This window comes from Epinephelus moara, chromosome 24 (genome assembly GCF_006386435.1).
Source record: "Epinephelus moara isolate mb chromosome 24, YSFRI_EMoa_1.0, whole genome shotgun sequence".
NCBI classification, from domain to species: Eukaryota; Metazoa; Chordata; class Actinopteri; order Perciformes; family Serranidae; genus Epinephelus; species Epinephelus moara.
The window spans coordinates 35,886,074-35,908,606 of NC_065529.1; the positions used below are offsets into that span (position 1 = coordinate 35,886,074).

Sequence of the window (22,533 nt, forward strand, 5' to 3'; positions counted from 1 at the left end):
GTAGCAGAATGTTATTTTATATACTCTGCTAACATACATAGAGGATAAAGCAATATTAATCCTGTTCTTATTTTGTTTCAATGTTTTTTTTCTCATAAAAACCCCCAAAAAGAACTGATAAGATAAGATAGTACCGGATCAATAAGCAGTATCGGATAAAGTAGTAGTATTGTTAAAATCTTAACGATACCCATCTCTAGCCAGGAGACTGTTGTTCATGTCCCACGTAAAACCAAAATGTAATTGAGTTATTTTAATGACAAACTAGCGTGCTGGCATGTGTGGCATGCTAAGCTAGGGATGTATGTCATGTGACTTATGTAACCAGTGGAATCTAGTGATGTCTGCGTTGTGTTGATATGGAGGGGCCTGGACCGTAGACATCTTTGGAGGCGATCTCCATATATTCCTTACAGCAAGTGGCAAAAACAAAATTCTCTGTCAAACACAACCTTACAAGCTTCAGCCCCTACACAAATAAAGTGACACAGGATTACGTTAGCATAAAATTAACTTAACAGCGCTAAAACACAGACATTACTACGAGAGCGATGTAGCTTACCTCTCCTACGGAGCACAACAGCAAAACTGGAGAGGCAAGGCAGGAGACACCCCTTTATAGGTGGGGTACCCCCAAAGGTGAAAGTAGGGTTACAGAAACTGAGTATCACATGTTCCACATATTGAACAGGTAATAACAACTGTAACTAATTTTGTGTAATAATAATACTTAGTATTACAAATGTACATTTGACTTTGTTACACATATCACTGCCGTATAATGGACCCTGTTACACTTATTTTAATCCAATCAATGATGTTTTTTTACCTACATTCTAAGTTTATTTTATAAAGGGATTGTATGCATTTAACAAGCAGAGCGTAAATTCACATGCTGTCCTTGAGCATCCAAAACTGACACTTTAGGGGGTACCTAGAGGTCATAGAGTAGTTTGAAGTGTAAGGCCATGTATGTATTTAGCGAGTTGGGAGAAAGAATGTGTTGTCTCTGTAGATGAATGCATCGCCACAGACTCATAAATGATGACTGAAAGGGATAACTGATGTCTGACTCTATACATTGTTATTTAGGAAAATCCTGCATAGCATAGCTATAAAGGTAACGAGAGGTTAAAATTTAAAGTTGACATGCAGCGCTGGCCCACAATCCTGTCTGCAAAACAAATAATGATGCGATCTATTAAAAGATACAAGTTCAAAGGCTAACAAAGATTAGATTTACAATCCCTGTCGGGAGAGATGAAAAATATCCCCCAAATCCTTGTAGAGATCTGGAAGAGGATCAATGTAAGCAGCAGGCCATTGGCTTTTATGACATGGCAGATTTTTCTCCCCTTTATACTTCATTCTCTCTCCGCCTCCTTTTCTCTCCCTCCTTCTCTCCCCACCTCTCTCTCCTGGGGCAGTTATGTGGATGAGAGAGGAATGAATCACATTGGAAGTAGTGAAGAAATAACTTTTCATGTGAAAACACCTCAGCTTTTATGGCTTTACTAAATGATCCATAATGCGGGCGGGGAGCACTCAGTCCTGCAGATTAAGGCGGGTCGTAGCGGGAAAGAGGCTCAGTGCCGCAGCCGTTAGACCCCTCCACTGAAGCTCGCACCAGTACAGCACCAGCTGAGATAGGCACAAATCTCTTTTACGAGGCTGCCTCTTAAATAGCTGTCAGTCTAGTGTCTCACACGTGGCGCACTCCTCCAGCTCCCCTCGCAGTAATTGAACCATCTCTCCCAGAGTACTGAAATGGTGTGGGAAGCCATTCCGACAGCCTGTGTTGATACCATTAAACCAAACTCATGCATAAATCTAACTATATAGCCATCGTCACGCCATCCACAGAATCCTCCACGCCCCAAAAACAACCCTACTCCTTACTCCATTTCACCAGAGATGGTCCCAGGGTTGGTTTGCATCTCAATATTATTTACATTATCCTTCAAGGGATACTGTACACTGCTTAAATGTCATTTGCATTGCAGACTTTATGATATTGTTTTGGGGTGACTTTTGCTTCTTTCATGTTCTTCCCACAATGACAATGTAAAAGCACCTCAGAAGTATCATGTGTACCAGTTTGAAACAGACTAATACACAGCGAACGTCTAAGCTTCTAATTCTTCTAAAGGTTATTTACTTGAATTAATTAGCTGTTAATCTCTGGTACCTGGTGGGATTTTTAGTTCCCTTAAAGAGGAGTTATCGTATTATTCTAATAGAATTATAGAAATATTAACTATTATGTAGAAGTGGCAAATAATGTCAAATAAGTAGCTGCCATTCAACCCCAATCATGTCTGAGGCATTTTGCTCTGCTAGAGGATTAAATGAATAACAAAGCCATGTCCTCATTATAGTTGCACAGCCATGAGAAACATTGCTAAACGGTGTTGCTCTGATGAATGCTTTGGTGAAAGCTGGGGAAACAGCAAGATTCAAATTTGCTGTCATATCATCTAATTATTATACAGAAAATCGGTTGTGTTACAGTTGAAAATTAGCATATGAAAATTAGCACGATGCTGACTTTTCTATTTTAATATTGTTTTGATGCTGAGACTAACAATGTAAATATCTGCAGGCTCTGAAAGCATGAGCAACTGAGGTGACTAAATATTAATTTGTTCAGCAAGTGTCACAAGTTGGCTCCGACTTCTGACAAAATTACAGAGGTTGCATGTGTTTGTAGATTTACATAACACTGAGATGAAAAGTGTTGATTTACTGACTTCTTCTGGGTGACAGTTTCACTTTTGACTCACCTAGCAGAGATGTCAGGATGTACTGCAGTAGACACACACCCGTCTACACTAATACAGCAAGAAAAGAGCCACCTGGTTCCCGCAGATCTTTAAAACATCTTAAAAGGCAGTGAATTCATTAATCTAAAAATAAGGCCTTAATTGATATTACAGTGTCTTAAATCAATCTTTTAGAGGTCTTAAAAATGCTCAGACATGGGAAGTAAGGTTATATGAATCTTTTTTTATGACGTTGCAATGTAAAATCTCAAATAAACTGGTATTTCTAGTGGTACCAACAAGACTCATATCTTGTTTGCAGCCAGGAGAGCAGAGGATCCACTGTCTGCTAGCTGTTACTGTACCCTGGACGAGCAGGGGAAGTGCAAAGTAAATGAAAACTGGCAATTTAACCAAGATTTTGTGGCATGGTTGAAACCAGTACAAAGCAACGCATACAATACTGTTTTACCAAACTCTGTACACGGGGAATTGAGGCAGTGGAATCCCACATTATGGTTTGGCGATAAAATAGTATCACAATATTTCAGGGTATTTTTGCGGTAACAATATTCTAGACGATATGACAAATTAATTAGAATATATTTTATTGTTAATCTAAGAAAAAAACTCAGAGTGAGATTCAGATTCTGTATACAGTATTAATAGTTCAACAAAATAAAATCTACCACAAATTACACATTTAAACAGCTCCCACATACAAAAAAATGTACCTACACATTTAAACAGCTCCCACATACAAAAAAATGTACCCGGGGATATATGTGTAAATATATATATATATATATATATATATATATATATATATAAAAATCAACAGGTGATTGCCGTCTCTTTTAGCAAAATCCTAAATGATCAAGTTGTTTTTTTTCCACCTGGACCTTTATGCTCTGCCATTTCTCCTCGAATCATCACACTGTAACCTGTGACAAGCTGTTATGCTACCATAACTAATGCACATTCAAATATATATGTAGTTTTATGTCGAGCATAGGTAGGTTTACATTACCAAAGGTTTATGACAAAATCACTTGATGACACTGAGAGCAGAGGGAGAGATGCTGTGCTGCTGCCAGAGGAGCCGCTGAATGAGATCCCTCTGAGCGGTAACTCACTAAAATAGTCTGAGAAGTCTGGGGCTGTTCATAAAACATTCAGGATGCCACAGTTTATTCCACACTACTGAAGCTGCTCCTCTTTTTGGAACCACTGCAGACTCTGTAACAAGTTTGCTTTCAGCCATATTTGTTGTTGTTTGACATCAATATGTCAACAAGTCGAAATATCCCGAGTATCATGATATGAATTTTTCATATAATATTAAAAATTAGACCGGTATCATCCTGAACGAGAGGATATGGCACACTATCCGACGTGCAGAGTTAGAAACACAAAATTGCCCAGAAAACCCACCAACAAATGGCAGGTATTTCCAAAAACTGTCATGTTTTATGGTGCAATAAACATTTTGGCAAAACGGTCCCTAACCCTAAGTAGTTGATGTTGGTTCATGTTTTTTTCTTCAGTTTTGGTTATTGCAAAATTGGTCTTAAACTTTATGTAACTGGCATTAAAAAAGTCTTAAATATAACTTGCCTTTAAACTGTAGTAACCCTGCAACCACTAATCCTGTCACCTACAAATAACCTAACCTAACTAATCTTAATTTCACTTTTTGTGGCAATGTAATCGCTGCTAGGATTATGTTGGAAGAAAATGTTTCTGTCAGGTAACAAAACACTACATTCATGTCCCACATAGGCTTTGCAAAGAGGTGGTTGGGGAGGATGGGGGGCGTACAAAGTGCAGGACCTTGACACCAGAACCCTGGGTTTATATCCAGACTCTTGTCATAGGTTTGGGCAACAAAAGCACTTTGATCAAGGTTAAGGAAACATCATGATTTTGGTTAAACATTAACAGAAAAGAAAATTTAAAAATGAATGCTGTAATCATAAAGAGTGTATACTGTATTGCATGAGTGTCTGTCCTGATGGAAATTAAATGAAATTCGTTGTCAGTAAGGAATTTGGCTGATACGTTTAGTATCAACATTTTGCCACTTGCCAGGTACATTAATTAGCAATATTTACTCATTATGTTAATAGAAAGCGCCATTTGCTAGGACGTTGTACATAAACATAATTTCTAGGAGACAGGGCTGCAAAAATATTTTCCTCTTAAGTGTTAAGCGACTGTTTAAATTAAAAAAAAAAGAAACTAAGGCAATTACACAAGGTATAATTGACTGTGACATTCAATTCCAATTTCATCGCTGGTGTTATTGCATGGATATGTTGAGAATATGATGAAGAAAGTTTTGTTGTATAACCAAATCAAACAAACCCAGCCCAAACAAACGTGCCCATGAGAGGGAATAAAGAGAAACAAACCTGTATATTTTGGTAATTAAAATTATTATTGCTACAGTGCATGCTGTCTCATCTGAGAGCAATTTGTGATTGAAGTTTTGCTTGGTGAGAGAAAAACAACTCTTAAGCTAATGAATATCTGCAGCTTCTCTCCATTAGACATACTTCTCCTATTACGGCAATATGCATTACATTCGAATCTGAGAAAGTCAATAATTTTTATTGAATCCCCACAAGTCCATCAACAGTAGAATCTGCTTAAGTGAGACGCCAACAGATACTGTAAGTAATGACTTCTCCCACTGAAAAACACTGATGCAAGCCAGAGCTTTAATAAGAACCCAAGTGCCAAACTCACTGCTTCACTTCTCTTTTTAATATAAACACAATAAAGAAGCATTTGCATTTATATAGTTCTTCCAAGCCATCTGACGTTGCTGCCAGCCAGAACCCAGAAACAGCTGAGCATCAAACTGATTGTTACCTGGGGAAAATTAAGATAAGGGGGTAATCCCATGGATGAAAATGGCTTTGTTGGATCCACAGCAGTTGGGCCAAACAGGTAGGCAGAATTAGCAAACCCCTGCCTGCCGCCGGTAATGAAAATACCTATACAGCCTTATGTTTCCAATATGATAAGAGTGATATCTCACTCATCCCCCAACTGGCATGCTGCACATCTTGATCTTCTAAGGATCAGGATGGTGTGCACTTTGGTGTATTTGGATGGGGTAATGACTGAATTATACAACTCAGCATATGAATTAAAAGCTCATTCCAGCCTAGTTAATATGCAGTGCTTTGAATCCACTGGGGGATGCAATATATCAGGATTTACTGAGACACACACAATGTTGTTGACATAATTCATAACTCTTTAGTGTTGCACATACTGGAGAAATGCTTATCCATCTGTCCGTCCACTTATTTTTTATATGTCCTCACTTATCCTCCCTTACTCCGTCCTTTCTCAGGGCATTTTACCTCTGAGCTTATTTGTCACACTGGTTTAAAATAGCTGCAAAATAGCACACCCTCACTGTTTCACTTGTTTAATAGACCAGGTAGGTGTTGTCTCTTGTGCTAGCTATACATTCGCATGGAAACCAGTGAGCTCTCACCTACATACAGGGAGAACAAAAGAGCGCCATAGGTGACCGCAACAGGATAGTGATCTGAGCTGTCTGATTTAATGGCCGAGTGACTTTAATGATAATCCACTGGCCTCTCCTTCCCTCTCTCCCCCTTAGGAGCTCCATTGGATGACAGGAAACAAACAGTGCTCTGACACTTCCCGCTAATTAGCATCATTAGCATACGGCCATTATGTGGCTGGACAGTAGCATGACAGGGCTCTGAGAAAGGCTACAGCCGTGACCTTTAGTGGACAACACCAGCTGTCAGTAATTACCCATAGCACTGGCCAGAAGGATGGAGACAAAGACCGACTCCTTGTCCTTGAGGACCTATGGCGCCCAGTAACGTCTCCCTTTGTATTTTCCTTTCCTGCAGGAGAAATTATTTATAGAAAGAAAAATTTGCTCAGTTGCTAAAAGGCAAGTGTGCGGTTGTTTGTCAACCTTAAAATGAAGAATCTTAAAGCTTTAACTAAAATGTGTGACTAAATGGAGAGATTCACCAGCAACTCGCTGCCAGCGGCTTGTGTATGCACACTGTTGACAAATACACTAAACTGAGTGGGAAATAATGACTTTAACACTGTTGCTCCACAAATCCAAATTTTGAGGCTTCATGTGGAAATGACTCCATTCTCTGCCTAAGTGCCGGTAATCATGAGTAATTGTTTGTTGTAGATTTCTTGAGCTTCCAACAGTCTTTGAAGATATTATGTTGACTTTATGACTCCATGTTTCCTTTCATCTCTGAGCGCAACTTCTGTGCCAATGAGAGGCAAAACAACTCTGAGCATCGATGTAGTGAAAAGGTAATTTGAAACATCAAAAAAATGTGTTTAGGAAATTATGTGCATAGAGATGAAAAAGCAACCTGGTGCGGTAGTACCCAAATGCATTAACCTCCATCTCCCAAGTATAATCACAGACAAGTACGCATCGATGTACACAAAGATGTGTGCACAAAATCACACAGACTGCTGTTACTATACTTGTGAGTCCCTCTTATTGATGGGCTGCGTTCCCTAGCCACAACTTCAGCAATTACCGTCACAACTATGAGCCTAACTCAAACCTTTACCCTAACCGTAAAACACAACTCTAACTTAAAAAGACCTTTCAAGAGCAAGAACAGGCAGTATGTCCCTCTTTTGGACAAATGTCCTCACTCCTATAGAGATCAAGATTATTAAAATGTATCTATTTAGGTAAAACTACCATGGTTTACACACTATGGAGGGTAGCACGGTGGTGCAGTGGTTAGTATTGTCACCTCACAGCAAGAGGGTTCCTGGGTTCCCCTCGGTTCAAACACCCCACCCTGGGTTCAAACCATGGGGCGGGGAAGCCCTTCTGTGTGGAGTTTGCATGTTAACCCCGTGTCCACGTGGGTTTTCTCCAGGTACTCCGGCTTCCTTCCTCCTATGTGTCAGCCCTGTGATAGTCTGGCCACCTGTCCAGGGTGAACCCCGCCTCTCACCCAATGTCAGCAGGGATAGGCTCCAGCCCCCCGTGACCCCTAACAGGATAAGCAATTACGGAAAATGAATGAAAGATTATATAGTATGGAATTTATACCTTTCAAATTGTACATGGTTTTCAATATCTTCATTATAAGTTACTTTACTCCTTATTGTCATCATTAATTTTTAAAGTCTGTTGTGACAGCCACCCCATCATTCTTAACGCTGACAAAAATAAAGAAATTATATTTGACCCCTGGGAGGGGAGAGCCCATGACCCTGTAATTATAATGACTGTACAATTGAGCAACTACCCAGGCATCCTAATGGATAACAACTTAAAATGGAGTGCCCATATGGATTTTCCATTTGTTCAGCTGGCTCAAAGGATTCACTTTCTTATAAAATTGAGACTGTTTCGGAGATCATTCATTCTACAATGCAGTGCTGGATAATATTAGATTCGGCATAGCATCATGGTATGATTCAGCTGAAAACAAAAATTGCAGATTTGATGAAACTAGCAATGAAACTTGATCTGAAAGAACATCCACCCTTACAAAACACCTCTTACAAAACTGTACTAAGACATGCACACAGAATTCTAACCGATCAACTTTTACATAATATTACAAAGCCAACAGATGTAAAAGTAACTGTTTAAAGTTTCCCTTCCTCCCAACATCTATGGGATAATGAACAAACAACTAGTTAATCCCTCATAGTGGTAGTGCCTCACTGAGCTGAGGTGCAGGTTAGTTTAAGCAGTAGACTCAGTTGCTTAAGTTTGCACTGTGATCTCACAATCACATGTTTTTTTGCCTTTTATAGTTTGCTGTCTTATGCTCTGATTAATTTATTATGGGGTATGTATGATATTTTGCCTCAATTTTTTGTGTCTAATTTATGTAACATGCTGTCCGCTGTGCATTGTTTTTCCTGCGGTACTGTATTCAGTGTTGTGCAGCTGTGTATAGCACTTTTTTGCCCAAGACAAATCTCCTTGCGGGATAATAAAAGTGGTTGCATCTTACCGTATCGCATCGCATCGCATCGCATCGTATCTTCAGTGTATATTTACTTTTGTTCATTATAAATTGTTGATTAGTTCCCCAACATAAACGGCACTTGGCAGATGGGTTTAATGGTCCAGCTTAGAGGACTGCTGTGACAAATCAAATCATGTATACAGTCATACCACCCCCAGTATCTAACACTCTTTAGCTCCCTGTATCTGGTCCACCTCCCAGAATGATGGTATGTTCAAACAAGGAGTGAGTGGGGAAGAAAATGTGTTTCTTTCATGAGCAGCAATGCTGAAAATAGGAGGCGTAAAGTGCCACATCCGGCATACATTAGAGGGCTGCATTGGGACTGGGTCCCGCCAGGTCCCGCGGGACCCAATGCAAATATTGCGGGAGCGGGCAGTTTGGACTTTGCTGCTGGCGGGAACGGGCGGCTAAAAAAACCCACTGCGGGATCTTGGTGCACATGCATAAGTGTTTCCGCTCTATATTTATTCATAAATGGACAAATATGCCCTGAACCAGCTTTCATACCAATTTGCCGCTTGCTCCACCTGTCTGTCTGGCTGTAAGCTCCATCTGTCATGAGACAAACATGAAAGAAGACATGCAGTTTATTGTGTTTCACCGGTGACGAGCTGTCATTACGCGCGACAATTACGCACGGCTGCACGCTCTTTATAACTTACTGTGAACCTATGTTGCATAATAAAGATTTGCCCCCTCGTAATTTTTAACCGCCCCCTCAGTAACTTCATCCTGGCGCCAGGCCTGCCTTAACCTCAATCACTGCGTGATTATATAAAGGTAGAAAAATAAATAAAATACAGAGGAGGAAAATAGAACATGAAACAGCCTTTATTTCATTAAAAACAAAATGAAAACAACGAAATAGGAGCGCTATTCCTGACCAGTGCGTCAAAAGACATGCAGGCCAGGGAAACGAAACAAACAACCCCATGAATCTCTTTATTAATTAATAGCCTATAAAATGACGTGTTTTCTCCTGCGGAACGGGAGAAGACACAAAATCATCGATCTCTATTATTGTGCGGGCATAAATTCTCAGAGTTTTGTGGGTGCAGGCGGGAGTGGACATACATATTGCGGGAGCGGGCGGGAGTGTAATACACACGTTGTGGTTGCGGGCGGTAATGGTCAGAAATTCAGTGGGAGCGGGCAGGAGCGGGTTGAAGAAAACAGTCCCGTGCAAGGCTCTAGCGTACATCTCACTGCCGCTGGTGTTGGGTTATACATAGAAAATAATAAGAGCAACTGTTTTGACGTGCGCCATTCAGCGCTAGTGTGTAAAGAACTCAGAATCCATATTCTCTGTGCAACAAAAACCCAACAGGAGCCCTGAACTCAAAGTGAAACCTAACCTTAACCCAAAGCAAAGATTAATATGAACCATGATAACAAAGTGTAGCCATCAACAGACCTTTGAAAGAGCAACACTGGGCCAATATGTCCTACTTTTATTCAAATGTCCTCACTCTCAAGGTCTGAAATTATATTGGTTCTCACAAAGATAGAAGTACCAGAGTTTTTCTACTGACACACACACAAAGAAAACACCCACATTTGCCCTCCCATATACAGTATACACGAACTTAACTAAATTTCAGCACTTGTCTCAAGTTTCCCCAGTGGCCTCCAGGCTCAGAAGCTTTTATTCTCTGTTTTGACACAATGTTGTCTCTTTTCAACAGGAACGTCCGTTATGAAGGTTACTGCGTCAGATGCTGATGACCCTACATACGGCAGCAGCGCCAGAGTGGTATACAGCGTACTGGATGGAGAAAAGTTTTTCACTGTTGACAGACACACAGGTAAGAATGATAGCACCCACACATTCAGTCCTCTCTACACCTGCTATTTGTTTTCTTATGCGCTTTTCTTGTGCTGCTTTTCTTTTTTATCTACAAAACCTTAAGCAATCTCAAGCCCAGAGACCATAATTCCCAAATCAATCAAAATTCGCGGCCAAAAACATAAAATCAATTGGCCCAAAACAAGCAACTTTCTGGAGTTTTAGCCAATAACTACTGGCTCCTTTTAGCAAACACTTGAAATACCATATGGCACAAATGACTTGGCTCAACACATTATTTAGTGCTACTGTCAAGCCTTTAACTGATTTAGTACGATAGGTAAGCATAAACATTGCACATACTGTATCACCAGGGCATTCTAAGCTAGAAAATATATTTCCAACATATCTGGATTTACTCTACGAAGCATTTCCCCAAACTATATAATGGATAATTCCCTTCTCCCCGTCTGGTCTGGGGCTTACAGGACTGACCCACAGTCTTTCAGCAATAGCTTAGCATTGGTGTTGCTTTCGAATGCTCCCCCAGGGAAAAGCACTAAAGTTTTAATGATTCCTTTTTTGGTCTCAACCACTTTGATTTGGTCTGCCTGGGTGCAGGGATGATAAATGGCTCTGCCTTGGTGGGACTAGCCAGGAGACTGGATGGTTCATTCCAGCTTCTGTCTCACGACCCTCATCCCACCCACCCCCTTCCCCCATTTTGTAGGCAGACGGGCCAGCCTAATAGGTGCGTGTCAAGGAGGTCCGAGTGAAGAGGAGACAAAACAGCTGTGAAATCTGCCTCATTAATATCACTCTCACTCACCCTGACAACAAACTGAGCAGCAAGTCACTCTCCTTTTTTATGTTTTTTTGGCCACTTTAGCTGTGCTTCAATTCTCTGTAGGTGTTTTTGAGTATCTGAGTCAAAGGGGATTTTACAAGAACTGAACCACACACTGTATATGAGGGCTTTTCCATTGTTACACAGAAAACTAAAAAAAAAGGAACTTAAAAAAAAAAAAAAAAAGGAGCACCTGCTAAAACACATTTACATATATTAAATCCTACTTTGCTATTCCATCACTGATTATTCTATTAGTCTGTCACTGTAATAATTTAACAATAGATGTTGAAAAAAACACCTGCATCCTTCATCCGGGAATACAGTATTTAATATTTATGAAAAATTTTAATGTTTATGAAAAATATCTTGGTTGCTGACACACATGGTGGCAAAGCAAGTGACATTCAGACAGGTGCAAAAGGCCTGCTGACATGTTAGCACAGTAGAACTGCTTCTTTTCAAGTCTGATCGTAGCCAAGGCCCCAACAGCAGGGCAGGTGGTTTCACAGATACACACTAGAATTAGATTTCTTTTGCTTAGCAAGATGAAAACAGAAATGTAATTGATGTGAGGAAAAAAATATTGGAACATCATCATTTATTTTATATTAATGTAATGCATTACCGTACTGAGGCTCTATTTCACAGCTGGTGTACACGGCCCTATTACTCGGTTAAATTGGTTAATGTTAAGGCTGCGTGATGTGCATTTGAATATGGGCTGCTTAGACCTAACTGACTGCATTCATGAATACAGGCCATGCAGACTCATCTACATGTAGTCTCAACCATGATGTTAGGAGCAACGGTACTGTATACTAGCTGCGGATTGGGACTTTACTTGTGACAGCCCTAATTTAGATGCATCCCCTCTGGCCTTTGGTGGATGAAAGAGGAGCATGTCATCTGTCTCCCTCTTTAACTCCAGCGCTGCATGTACTGTATTTTGGCTACTCATAGAACATGGCCCTGGGCTAAATGTGACTGGAATCAGTGAGTTGTGTACCCAACACAATGCAAACCTTTGGGAGTGAGACAGCACACCAAGCCCAGGAAATGCATCAATAGATTCTGATGTGGAAAATCCCAAGGGGTAAAGTGGAATTATATTACTACTGCACAGTAAACCAGCCAGCTACTGATGCTGCTGGGCAGCACAAGGAGAATGTCTCTTTTAAACCAAGACGGAATATGTGCTAGTTTGTGAGAGGGAGACAGATATACTGTAGAAGTAAAAGAGAGACCTGTACTAGCTGTTTGAGTAACCAAATATAGTTTTTATGTGAACTTCACAAAGAGGATGTCATATACCACCACCTGAAGACAAGACATAACGGTCCAGAGTCACATCTAACAATCTCCATCAACTGATATCTGCATATGTATGGAAAATATGTAGGCAACAGGACAAGATTTTGCTATTAGAAGCGTTCTGATGTCCATTAGTAGCTCGTTTGTAGTTTAAGTAAGTTCCTGCAGGCTTTGGTTGCCTGCAGATTAACAGTCTGTGTGGAGAGTAAAAGAGGTGAAACGCATTGGCCATATGCTATTGTATAATGAAAATTAAGTTTTTCTCAGTTTTTTACTAATTTACCTGAATTCATATGCAAATAACTGTTCAGGAGATTAGCCGAAATGTTGTCTGGGCCTGTCTCCAATCCAACCTCTTACTAGCACTAGTCAGGCTACCATGTTTCTGTAGCAATGGTGTCCCAGTGGTGGGATTGCATAACTAGTGGTAGTTGCCCAATGAGGGGTGTTGCTAGCTAGCTCTTTCTGAATGTTGGTAGTGTGCAGTGCAGAGTGACCAAGGCTACTCTTCAGTTAACTGCACCGTGCACCCTCTGGGTTTAGTAGGAGCAAGCTAACGAAAATATAACCTATTCTGTTCCATCAGTGCTGCTGCGGAAACTATGTGGCCACCCTCCAAAGCCCCTTTAGCATTGTTACATATGTTATCACTGTTAGCACCATTAGCAGTGTCAGCACAGCACAGCTGTTCACAGTTCTGTGGCTTAAATTAAGCCACTTACTCACTACCTGGGGGGACCAGGGGGGTGGCTACCATGTTTCTTTAGCAATGGCGTTGCGGTGGTGGGATTGCATAACCAGTGTTAGTCGCCCAATGAGGGGCGCCGCTAGCTAGCTCTTTCTGAGTCTAGGTAGTGTGCAGTGCAGAGTGGCCAAGGCTAACATCAGCTAACTAGCAGAGACCAGAGAGGAGGCCGTAGGCACCAGATATGCTTCCACTGAGGGTGTCAACAGTTAAACTTTAATCCGTTAACTGCTGAGAATATTTTTGACCACTTACACATGTTGGTCTGTATGTTAATTTTGCTGTTCTTCAATTTACTGCACCGTGCGCCATCTGGGTTTAGTAGGAGCAAGCAACCGCTAATAATGCTATCCTGATCCAACAGTGCTGCTGTGGAAACTATGTGGCCAGCCTCCAAAGCACCTTTAGCATTGTTAAATATGTTATCACTGTTAACTCTGTTAGCACCATTAGCAGTGTCAGCACAGCACAGCAAAAGGAGTTCTGTGGCTTAAATGAAGCCACTTACTCACTACCTGGGGGGACAGGGGAGGTGGCCACCATGTTTCCGTAGCAATGCCATCCCAGCGGTGGGATTGCATTACCAGTGGTAGTCGCTAAATGTTATGTGCCGCTAGCTAGCTCTTTCTGAATACGGGTGGTGTGCAGTGCAGAGTGGCCAAGGCTAACGTCAGCTGACCAACAGAGACAAGACAGGAGGCAGTGGGCACTGCATTTCTGCATGTTAACGCAGCTAGCAGGCTGTCTGCCAGCAAACCCAAAAGATTATCACATGAAAGACAAGACATTTACATCACAAAACATTAAAATTTTGCCACCTCTAAATGGATAATGCTTTGAAATGCGGCTCTAAATCTCACACTGTGTTAATGGAGCGCTGGACTAAAAGACAAAGCCTCTTGTATTTCACCTTAATTTGTGTTTTTGTCCCCCTTCAAAAATTAAACGGTTAGTTTCCGGTGGGCTAATGAAAGCAGAATTAACCAAAACCCTAGTTCCCTAGTTTCCACAAAAGATTGTCACTGCTTTGATGTTCTGCTGATAATTAGTTGAAAATAGGATATCGAGCTTTTACATTTCATAATAGTTCTTTAAATCCAAAGACTAGCAGGACTGAGTCAACAGAATGTTTTTAACTGACCACTAATTGTGTTAAAATGCAACAGGATGTGCTTTCTGAAATAAACGAAGCCATTGCATTTAATGTGCCTCTCTCTGTGTGTGCCTTCTACCTCACTCTCTACATTATATCACTTTCCCTATGTCCCTCAGTTGCTCTTTGAAAGTCCACTTCTTAGGTTTGACTGCAGTTTTTCCCACCATGGAGGAGCTGTGATGCTGTTCAGTGTGGCTGAGGCATGCCTTCATTCTGCCCCTATATATTATTCATTTTAATACAGCTGAGCCACAAAATGGTGTATGAGCAGAGGCGCAAATATGACACAATCTCTTCCATCCAGCCAGTCTGAGGAGGTGAAATGGAATGCGCTGCACTTGTGTCTCCATAATACAGTGCTTAGCAGAAGTTGATATTCAAACTGAGAGGGTAAATATAGTTGGTTGTTGCATAAGTGCGAAGCGCTAATGTAACCTTTCCGTTGGCCTCACTTACTACTCCTACTCTCCCCCACTCTCTGTCTCTGTCTCTCTCTTTCAATCTCTCCTCCGTCCCTCAATTATTAGGGATCATCATGACGGCAGTGGCAGATTTGGACCGTGAGACACAGGATCGGTACGAGTTGGTCGTCAAGGCAACAGACATGGCAGGACAAATGGGCGGTCTCTCCGGCTCCACCACAGTGACCATAGTGATCACAGACGTTAATGACAACCCACCGCGCTTCCCACAGAGTGAGTGTCTCATGCACATGATCTTACTTAAGGCAGAGAAAGGGATGGCGAGGAGAGGGAGGAAATGGCAGAGAGGAAAGAGTCAGAAATGACTGAGAATGTAAAAAAGACAGACGTGAAACTAAAGAGAAGAAGGAAAAATAATGAGGAAAGCAAACGCCGAGATACAGAAACACTGAGGGGATGATAGAAGACTCACAATATACTTTGCAACCTGCAGGTCACCGACACCAATAAGCAACCGTACTGACTGTGCTGCGTCTCGTCTGAGAAAATCAACTAACTTGAATTTATGGACCAATCGAACCCTCAGCCCATAACAAAGTAGTCTATCAAATGTGGAGAACTGATACGTTCCACCGCTCATTTGATCATTCTTTTTAAGCGAGGCTCAAGAGAGGATTGAATCAATATGGCTGATTGTTCCCTCATTGTAATGTTATGGGTTTGACGGTGAGGTGGTCTCTGGGCTAAATGGAGTTCACATGGCTTACAGTGCACACATGTGCAACAGGTAGAGTGAAAACATGCAGCTCACCACACGCTAACAAAGACTTACTCAGCTGAGAGAGAGCGTTCTTTGAAGAAAAAAAAAAGCTAAAGAGTCTGGTTTATTTCAGACATAGTGCACCAACAGATGCACAAGTAGCACAATAAAAAATGAGTGTACTTGAAAGCACCTAATGTGGTGTTCTTCTCAGTTACTGTTGACATGCTAAATGCTACTGATAATAACTAGTTGTATGCATAAAATAGTACTTCCCATTCTGGCTTTCATTCCATCTCTTTATCCTGGCCTCTTTTTTTGGAGTTAAACCATAATACTATTACTTTTGTTACAGCTGGGAGAACAGCATCTGACAGCCTGGTTGATTGTATTTGATATGTCTCCACACACCTTTTCTTATTTCTGTATAAATCCTTTTTTCATCTCAGTAAATCATATTTACCCAGTCAGAGGGATAAACCCTGCAGGATTATAGTATCTTCACTGCTTGGTATGGGGGAATAGATAGAGTGCGGAAAGCCGCTTCATAAATAAGATGCAGAGGAAGATGGCATGCTGTATATGTAAGGACTTTGATGTTTTCCCTCTTGGGAACAATGAAGTTTTATCTCCTTACTTCAATCTTTTTATCTTGTTTATAATGAACTCTGGCAGATCTTATATATTTCCCACAGTCTGCTCTGTTATTTGAAATAGAACTCAGATTAGGGATTGACAATGTGTGTCAGCACAAATAAAAGTTATATACATTCAGAATCACGTCACTTACTTAAAATGATACATGCTTTATTAGTATGATTTTCACTATAACAATTCAATTGCATATTCTATTATAGTGTTTTATCTAGGGCTGCCCTGGACTGAGAATTTTCCTAGTCAACCAGTAGCCGTCATTTAGAGCCATTGGTTCACTAGTCGCCTGCGCGTTTATGATATTAATCTAATTATTAAATTATATATTTTTGGCGGAAAGGTTTGAGTTCAAGGTCAGAGAAATACAAAACTGTACTAATGAACCTTCATTAATATAGGCCTATATTTTATCTACAAGTGCACGTCACACACTGAGCGAGCCGCCTGTTAATGAAAGCAGTAATGATGGTGCTAAGTGGCTAATGGGCATGTAGCTACTGACATGTTATTAACTAGCCTGTGGAATAACCGCAGGTACCAGCCCTGGAAATTAGAGGCCGTACACATACTGCGTCTTTAACCGCCTGGAATACGCGAGGTCGGGCGCTGGGTGCTACTCTTGTGCCTTTATTGTGCGTACTACTACCAAGAGCATAGTGGCAGGTTGCGTCTGAGGTTGCTAAGCAACCTTTACATGCATCGTATAGCCTATTTACCTGCAATCCTGAGTGCAGAGCTGATCTTCTTCCAGATGCTGTTTATAGGTGTGTAGACCTGTCATCCGTGGGACAGATGTAAAGCTCTGGGTAGCCCTGCACTAACATGATCAACTTCTCCGTATTTATGAGACTGAATATTTACAGAAGAAGGGAAAGATATCTGTCGGCTGTGATTGGTTTGTAACGTGACTCCTGTGTGACTGCTGAGCGTGGCCTCTTCCTGTGTCTGTCCTTTCAAATTAAATTCCCACATGGTCCAGTCATATAGGTTTTGATTTATTTTGACAAGGCGCAGCTCCTGATAGAGCTTCACGTTTGTTTGTTTTTTTGCAACGAAGCGACCAATGAAATCTTGCCGACTAATGACCTTTCTAATCGACTAACATCTGGCAGACTATCAGGGGGCAGCCCTAGTTTGATATCCATTTATATTGTAGCAAGGATATCATGTAAATCTGATGTGAATTTTAATCAGTGAATAATCTGCAGATAAGTAGGGCTGGTGTTAATGTAGTGCAAACAAAACATTGGGATGAGTTCCGATGGAGGAAATTGAATAGAAGACAGATTATTTTGTACTCTCCCTTTTATGTGAATGTGATGATCACACTGACAATAACCGCCTGAAGTCTACTTGTGGCTGTTCTTTCATTATAATCCCATCCCAGCTTCATTTTTCCATTACCTGTCTCTTCCTCTCTTCAGCTTCTTTATCTTTGTTACTCTCTCATCCCTTCCTCCTCCCACTTTTCTGGTTTTTTTTGCCCCCATCCATCTCTCCTACCAATATCCTCACTTGCCACCTTCCTTTTTCCACCTACTGTACAGCCATCTATCTCTCCTCATCCTTCCTCCACAGTTTTTCCTCTTCTCCCTGTTACTTTTGTCTCTCATCCTTCTTCTTTTGTGGTGTTTTCTAACACCTACACTGTTTTTTGTCACTTCATCCCTTCTGTTGCTTTGCTAAACCTAACTCTCCTTGTTTTATCCGTCAATACAATTTCCACCTCCGGCCACCTACACCAGAGATGTACCAGTTTTCTGTGTCAGAGGGGGCTGCTGTTGGGACGCCAGTCGGACGTGTCATCGCCACAGATGCAGACATGGGAGAGAACACCGATATGAGCTATCTGATCAAAGAGGAAGGGGAGCTCTTCAAGGTCACCACAGATGCAGACACACAGGAAGCTATTGTCTCCATCAAGAAGGTGCGTTGAAGTTAAAGCAAAGCTGTGCTTCTGTTATTGTCAATTAAGCCAATTATTATTGATTTTGTCAGTATATAGAGGCAAAAAAACATACAAATATATAACATTTTGGCTTTAAAAACTAAAGTTGAACCCCCACTTTTCATTGCAAACACAATCCAGGCTCTTACCTCCACAGCATGACACCAACACGCTCAATGAGCTAGTTAAGAGTGTTTAATCCTTGTGCTTCGAATCTATAATCACAATTTTCTCCGCACACTTACATGCAAGAATCAAAAGATTTGTGCTGGAAAAGGGTGACTCAAAAATCAGAGTTGCTACAGTCCCATTTCCAGATATGCTATTTTTTTGTACTTTAAGATATATGCTGCAGGACTCTGTGTGAAAACAATGTATATACTCAAACAGAAGTGATCCCTCTCAATCGTAACTGATGACCCACTCTCAGTGTGTGGTGGTGTATTTCTGTCCAGAGACTCCGCTGCCCTCTTTGTGTGCTTCCTTATTTACTTCTTATTTTCTATGCTTGGGACGTTTATGGGCGCGTACCCCAAGAACACTCAGGTGAGGCTGGGACTTTATAAAAAGGCAGCGACCAGGAGCCAGACCGTAGGCAGCAGGCATCCAAGAAACACAGCGCAGAAAAAAACACAAACAGAGCAAAGCAAAACACCAAACAAGAGTAAATGTGCAGTTTGCTTTTACTTAAAGTTTTGCTAGTGAGTGTGCTTACAAACATTCATAAGGTACACCTTGCCAGTGCCACGTTAGACCCCCTGTTGTCTTCAGAACTGTGGTAATTTGTCATGGAATAGATTCAGCAAGCTGCAGGAAACACTCCAAATTCTGACCCGACCATCTGAATGTCGCAGCAGAAATTGAGACTCATCAGACCAGGCAATGTTTTTCTAATCCGCTATTGTCTAAATTTGGTGAGCCTGTGTGAATTGTAGCCTCAGTTTCCTGTTGTTAGCTGACAGGAGAGGGACCTGGTGTGGTCTTCTGCTGCTGTAGCCCATCTGCTTCAAGGTTGGACGTGTTGTTGGTTCAGAGATGGTCTTCTGCAGACCTTGGTTGTAACCAGTGGTTATTTGAGTTACTGTTGCCTTTCTATCATCTTGAACCATTCTCCTCTGACCTCTGGCACCAACAAGGCATTTTCACTCAGAGAACTGTTGCTCACTGGATATTTTCTCTTTTAGGGACCACCCATTCTGATGCTCGGTTTGAACTTCAGCAGGTCGCCTTGACCATGTCTACATGCCTAAATGCATTGAGTTGCTGCCCTGTGATTGGCAGATTAGCTAATTGCGTTAACAAGCACTTGAACAGGTGTACCTAATAAATTGGCTGGTGACTGTATATACCTTTAATATTTAAATAGAACTTCAAACTTCTTTGTGACACACAGCAGTCCCTGCTGTCTCTGACAGAATCTAATGAACAGTAATTGTGATTCTGTTGGCTAGAAATCAGCAAGTGACCGTGCCTCTGCTGGTCAGCATGTAGCCACTGTTCAGGGTTCTTTGGATAAAGTTAAAGGGAAACACCACCTAGATATTTCTAAACATGAGCTACTCACTCAAAGCTAAAAACTAGAGAAGTAATGCCCGAAATACATGGGACATGGATGTGGCAACTACGTCTGCATTATAATCAGCTGATGCTGCTTCGCTTTACCACATAAGCCATGCATGCTTGTGCCTGCACCCTGCTGCTCAGGACTATTTTCATATGGCTTTTGTATATTTTTTGTCTGTGCACGTGGTTTTGTGGCCCTCCAACTGGTAAAAACTATAGTACATAGTACATTTTTCTACACAGTTCTATCTGTTGATGTGAGTAAAAAGAGCACCTCATTTTACCAGAAGCAATGCAAAGCAGCAGAGCAACCTTGTAGGTGTTTTTACATTTCACATTGAAATGACTCAACGACATCAATGCATTCTGTAAAATTATCCAATTATTTAATTCAGTACCAGTGAATGAGCCAACACATCCAAACCCTCCATAACCAACTGAATTGTTACTTAGCAGAGCTACACGGTGTACACGGTGAAGCTGGCAGGAACCACACTCTATAAAGACAGAGTTCGTGTAGCAGGAACAAACCCTGCTTCAAATCACCTATGTGACATGTCATGTCGGTGCCCCATGAATTTCAGCTGTGTCAAACCTCTGACTTCATAAAGTCAGACTATGAATAGGAGCCTGATTTTATGGACCCACAGAATGTCTGTTTTCTTTTTTAAACCCAAACGAGCTTTATTAAATTGTAGTGATATCAGTTGTAAAACAGAAAATGTACTCATATACTCAGTATCATCTAGAATACTTCCCCATTTCATTGTCTGTGGAGCTGCTCCAGACTTAATACTTGATGACATCACAAATTTGAGTTTAGCACTCTAGTCTTTGGATTTAGGAGAGAGTTGTTCATGTTTACTACTATGTTTGGACTGTATTTAACCATAGAAATAGTGTATAAAAATTAAAAATGGGCGTAATTCTCCTTTAACACTGCTTGCTCGCAGCAGCTAAATCGTTCTAGTCAGCAAGCTGAACAGCCTGTAGGTCTTGTTCAGACAGAGAAACTAAAGGTGCACTGAGGAGACGCAGAAAGAGAGATGATTGGTCTTTGATGATTGATGATCATTGGTTTCTCACTGGGGTTTGACAGGTACTGTCTGTGCCGTATGTCTTCAAAAGTTGAACTGTTTTTAAACTTTTTTTCACCTTGAAATAAAATGCTGAATGCTGACACTAATATCTTTGCACTGGAATACATAGATGATGAAAGTGTTTCTCCCAAGGGACACACTGCTGTTGTGAATGGGGTCTAACGGCAGAATGAACATGTGACACTCAGTCAGCAGCAGTGTTGATCAATGTTGTTTCAATGGACTGTCAACATGTGACAGTCGTAATCATTGTAGCAACCACCGGTGATGTTGACCTAGTGGTGCTATACAGACACAACGATAACTTGAAAGAATCTATTGTCTCAAAAAAGAAGGGATATATGTACACTATACTAGCACTGAGCACAGTGTCACTGTACATGGTTCAATGTGGAATGACACAGAATCTTGTTTTTCTTTCAGCCGCTGGACTTTGAGAGCAAGCGCACGCACAATGTCGTGGTGGAGGCAGTAAATAAGCATGTCGATCCTCGCTTCGTGGACCTGGGTTCCTTCCGAGACCAGACCATTGTCCGGGTCAGCGTGTCGGATGTCGATGAGCCACCCATCTTTCAACCAGCAGAGGGCACTATTATGGAAGTGCAGGAGGATGCCAAAGTAGGAGCGTTGGTTGGCATCATCCAAGCCAGGGATCCAGATGTGAAGAATAAACCTGTCAGGTACGGCAAGGCCTGTAAGGCTGATTTCACCTGAAAGAAAACTATTTTATACTGTTAAAAATGGTAGAATGTCTGAGACTTAAAGGCATACTTCACATTCCCAAATGATCATTTGAATATCAATTGCTCATCCAACGTAACATTGAATTTGTGAAGAAAATGTTTGCTTCAGGTGATCCAAATCCAAAAATCTCAGAAAATTCTTGATAAACTGACTCTCAAACCTTCATGTGAATCTAAAGTAACTCTTTAAAAGTGTCTTCAAAAGTGGCACAATAATACAAACTACTGATCAAGGTTGTGGTAGACCAGCAGCTCTCATGATCAGCAGGTAAAATTACTCTTTTGTCAATGAAATCTGGCTTTGAAGAAAGCATGAATAAGATTTACTTTTTGTTCAGTTGCCTGTCAGATAGGGCTGTCTGAGCATTTGACTGGATAAATAAGATTTGGATTATACTGCACAAATTGTGTGAGAGTTGGTGAATGAATGTTTTGTTATAGTTTTGACCCCTTTTATTGCAGTTCATTAAGAATTATCTTAGGGTGCTTTCAAACCTAGAGTTGTCTTGCTTTGGTCCGAATCAGGGACTAATTTTGTTACAAAGTTGTATAATAGCCTAGAGTTGGTTCGTGTTCTCACGGCAGCATTTACAAGTGGACCAGATCAAATGCCTTGCACAAGAAAGCTGCTCTTGATTGGTCAGAATTTCCATGCAGGAAAAATCCAGGAAGTAAACCCAACGTTGAAGAAG

At 41.1% G+C, this 22,533-nt stretch overlaps 1 protein-coding gene across 1 annotated transcript in view; it reads left to right on the plus strand.

The window, feature by feature from the left end:
- Window positions 1-22,533, plus strand: part of LOC126385482 (cadherin-22-like) — a 246,946-nt gene that overhangs the window by 167,826 nt on the left and 56,587 nt on the right. The window contains exons 5-8 of the mRNA XM_050037217.1: window positions 10,489-10,608; window positions 15,179-15,346; window positions 18,233-18,414; window positions 21,522-21,778. Coding sequence (XP_049893174.1) covers window positions 10,489-10,608; window positions 15,179-15,346; window positions 18,233-18,414; window positions 21,522-21,778 — 727 coding nt within the window. The remainder of the gene's footprint in view (window positions 1-10,488; window positions 10,609-15,178; window positions 15,347-18,232; window positions 18,415-21,521; window positions 21,779-22,533) is intronic.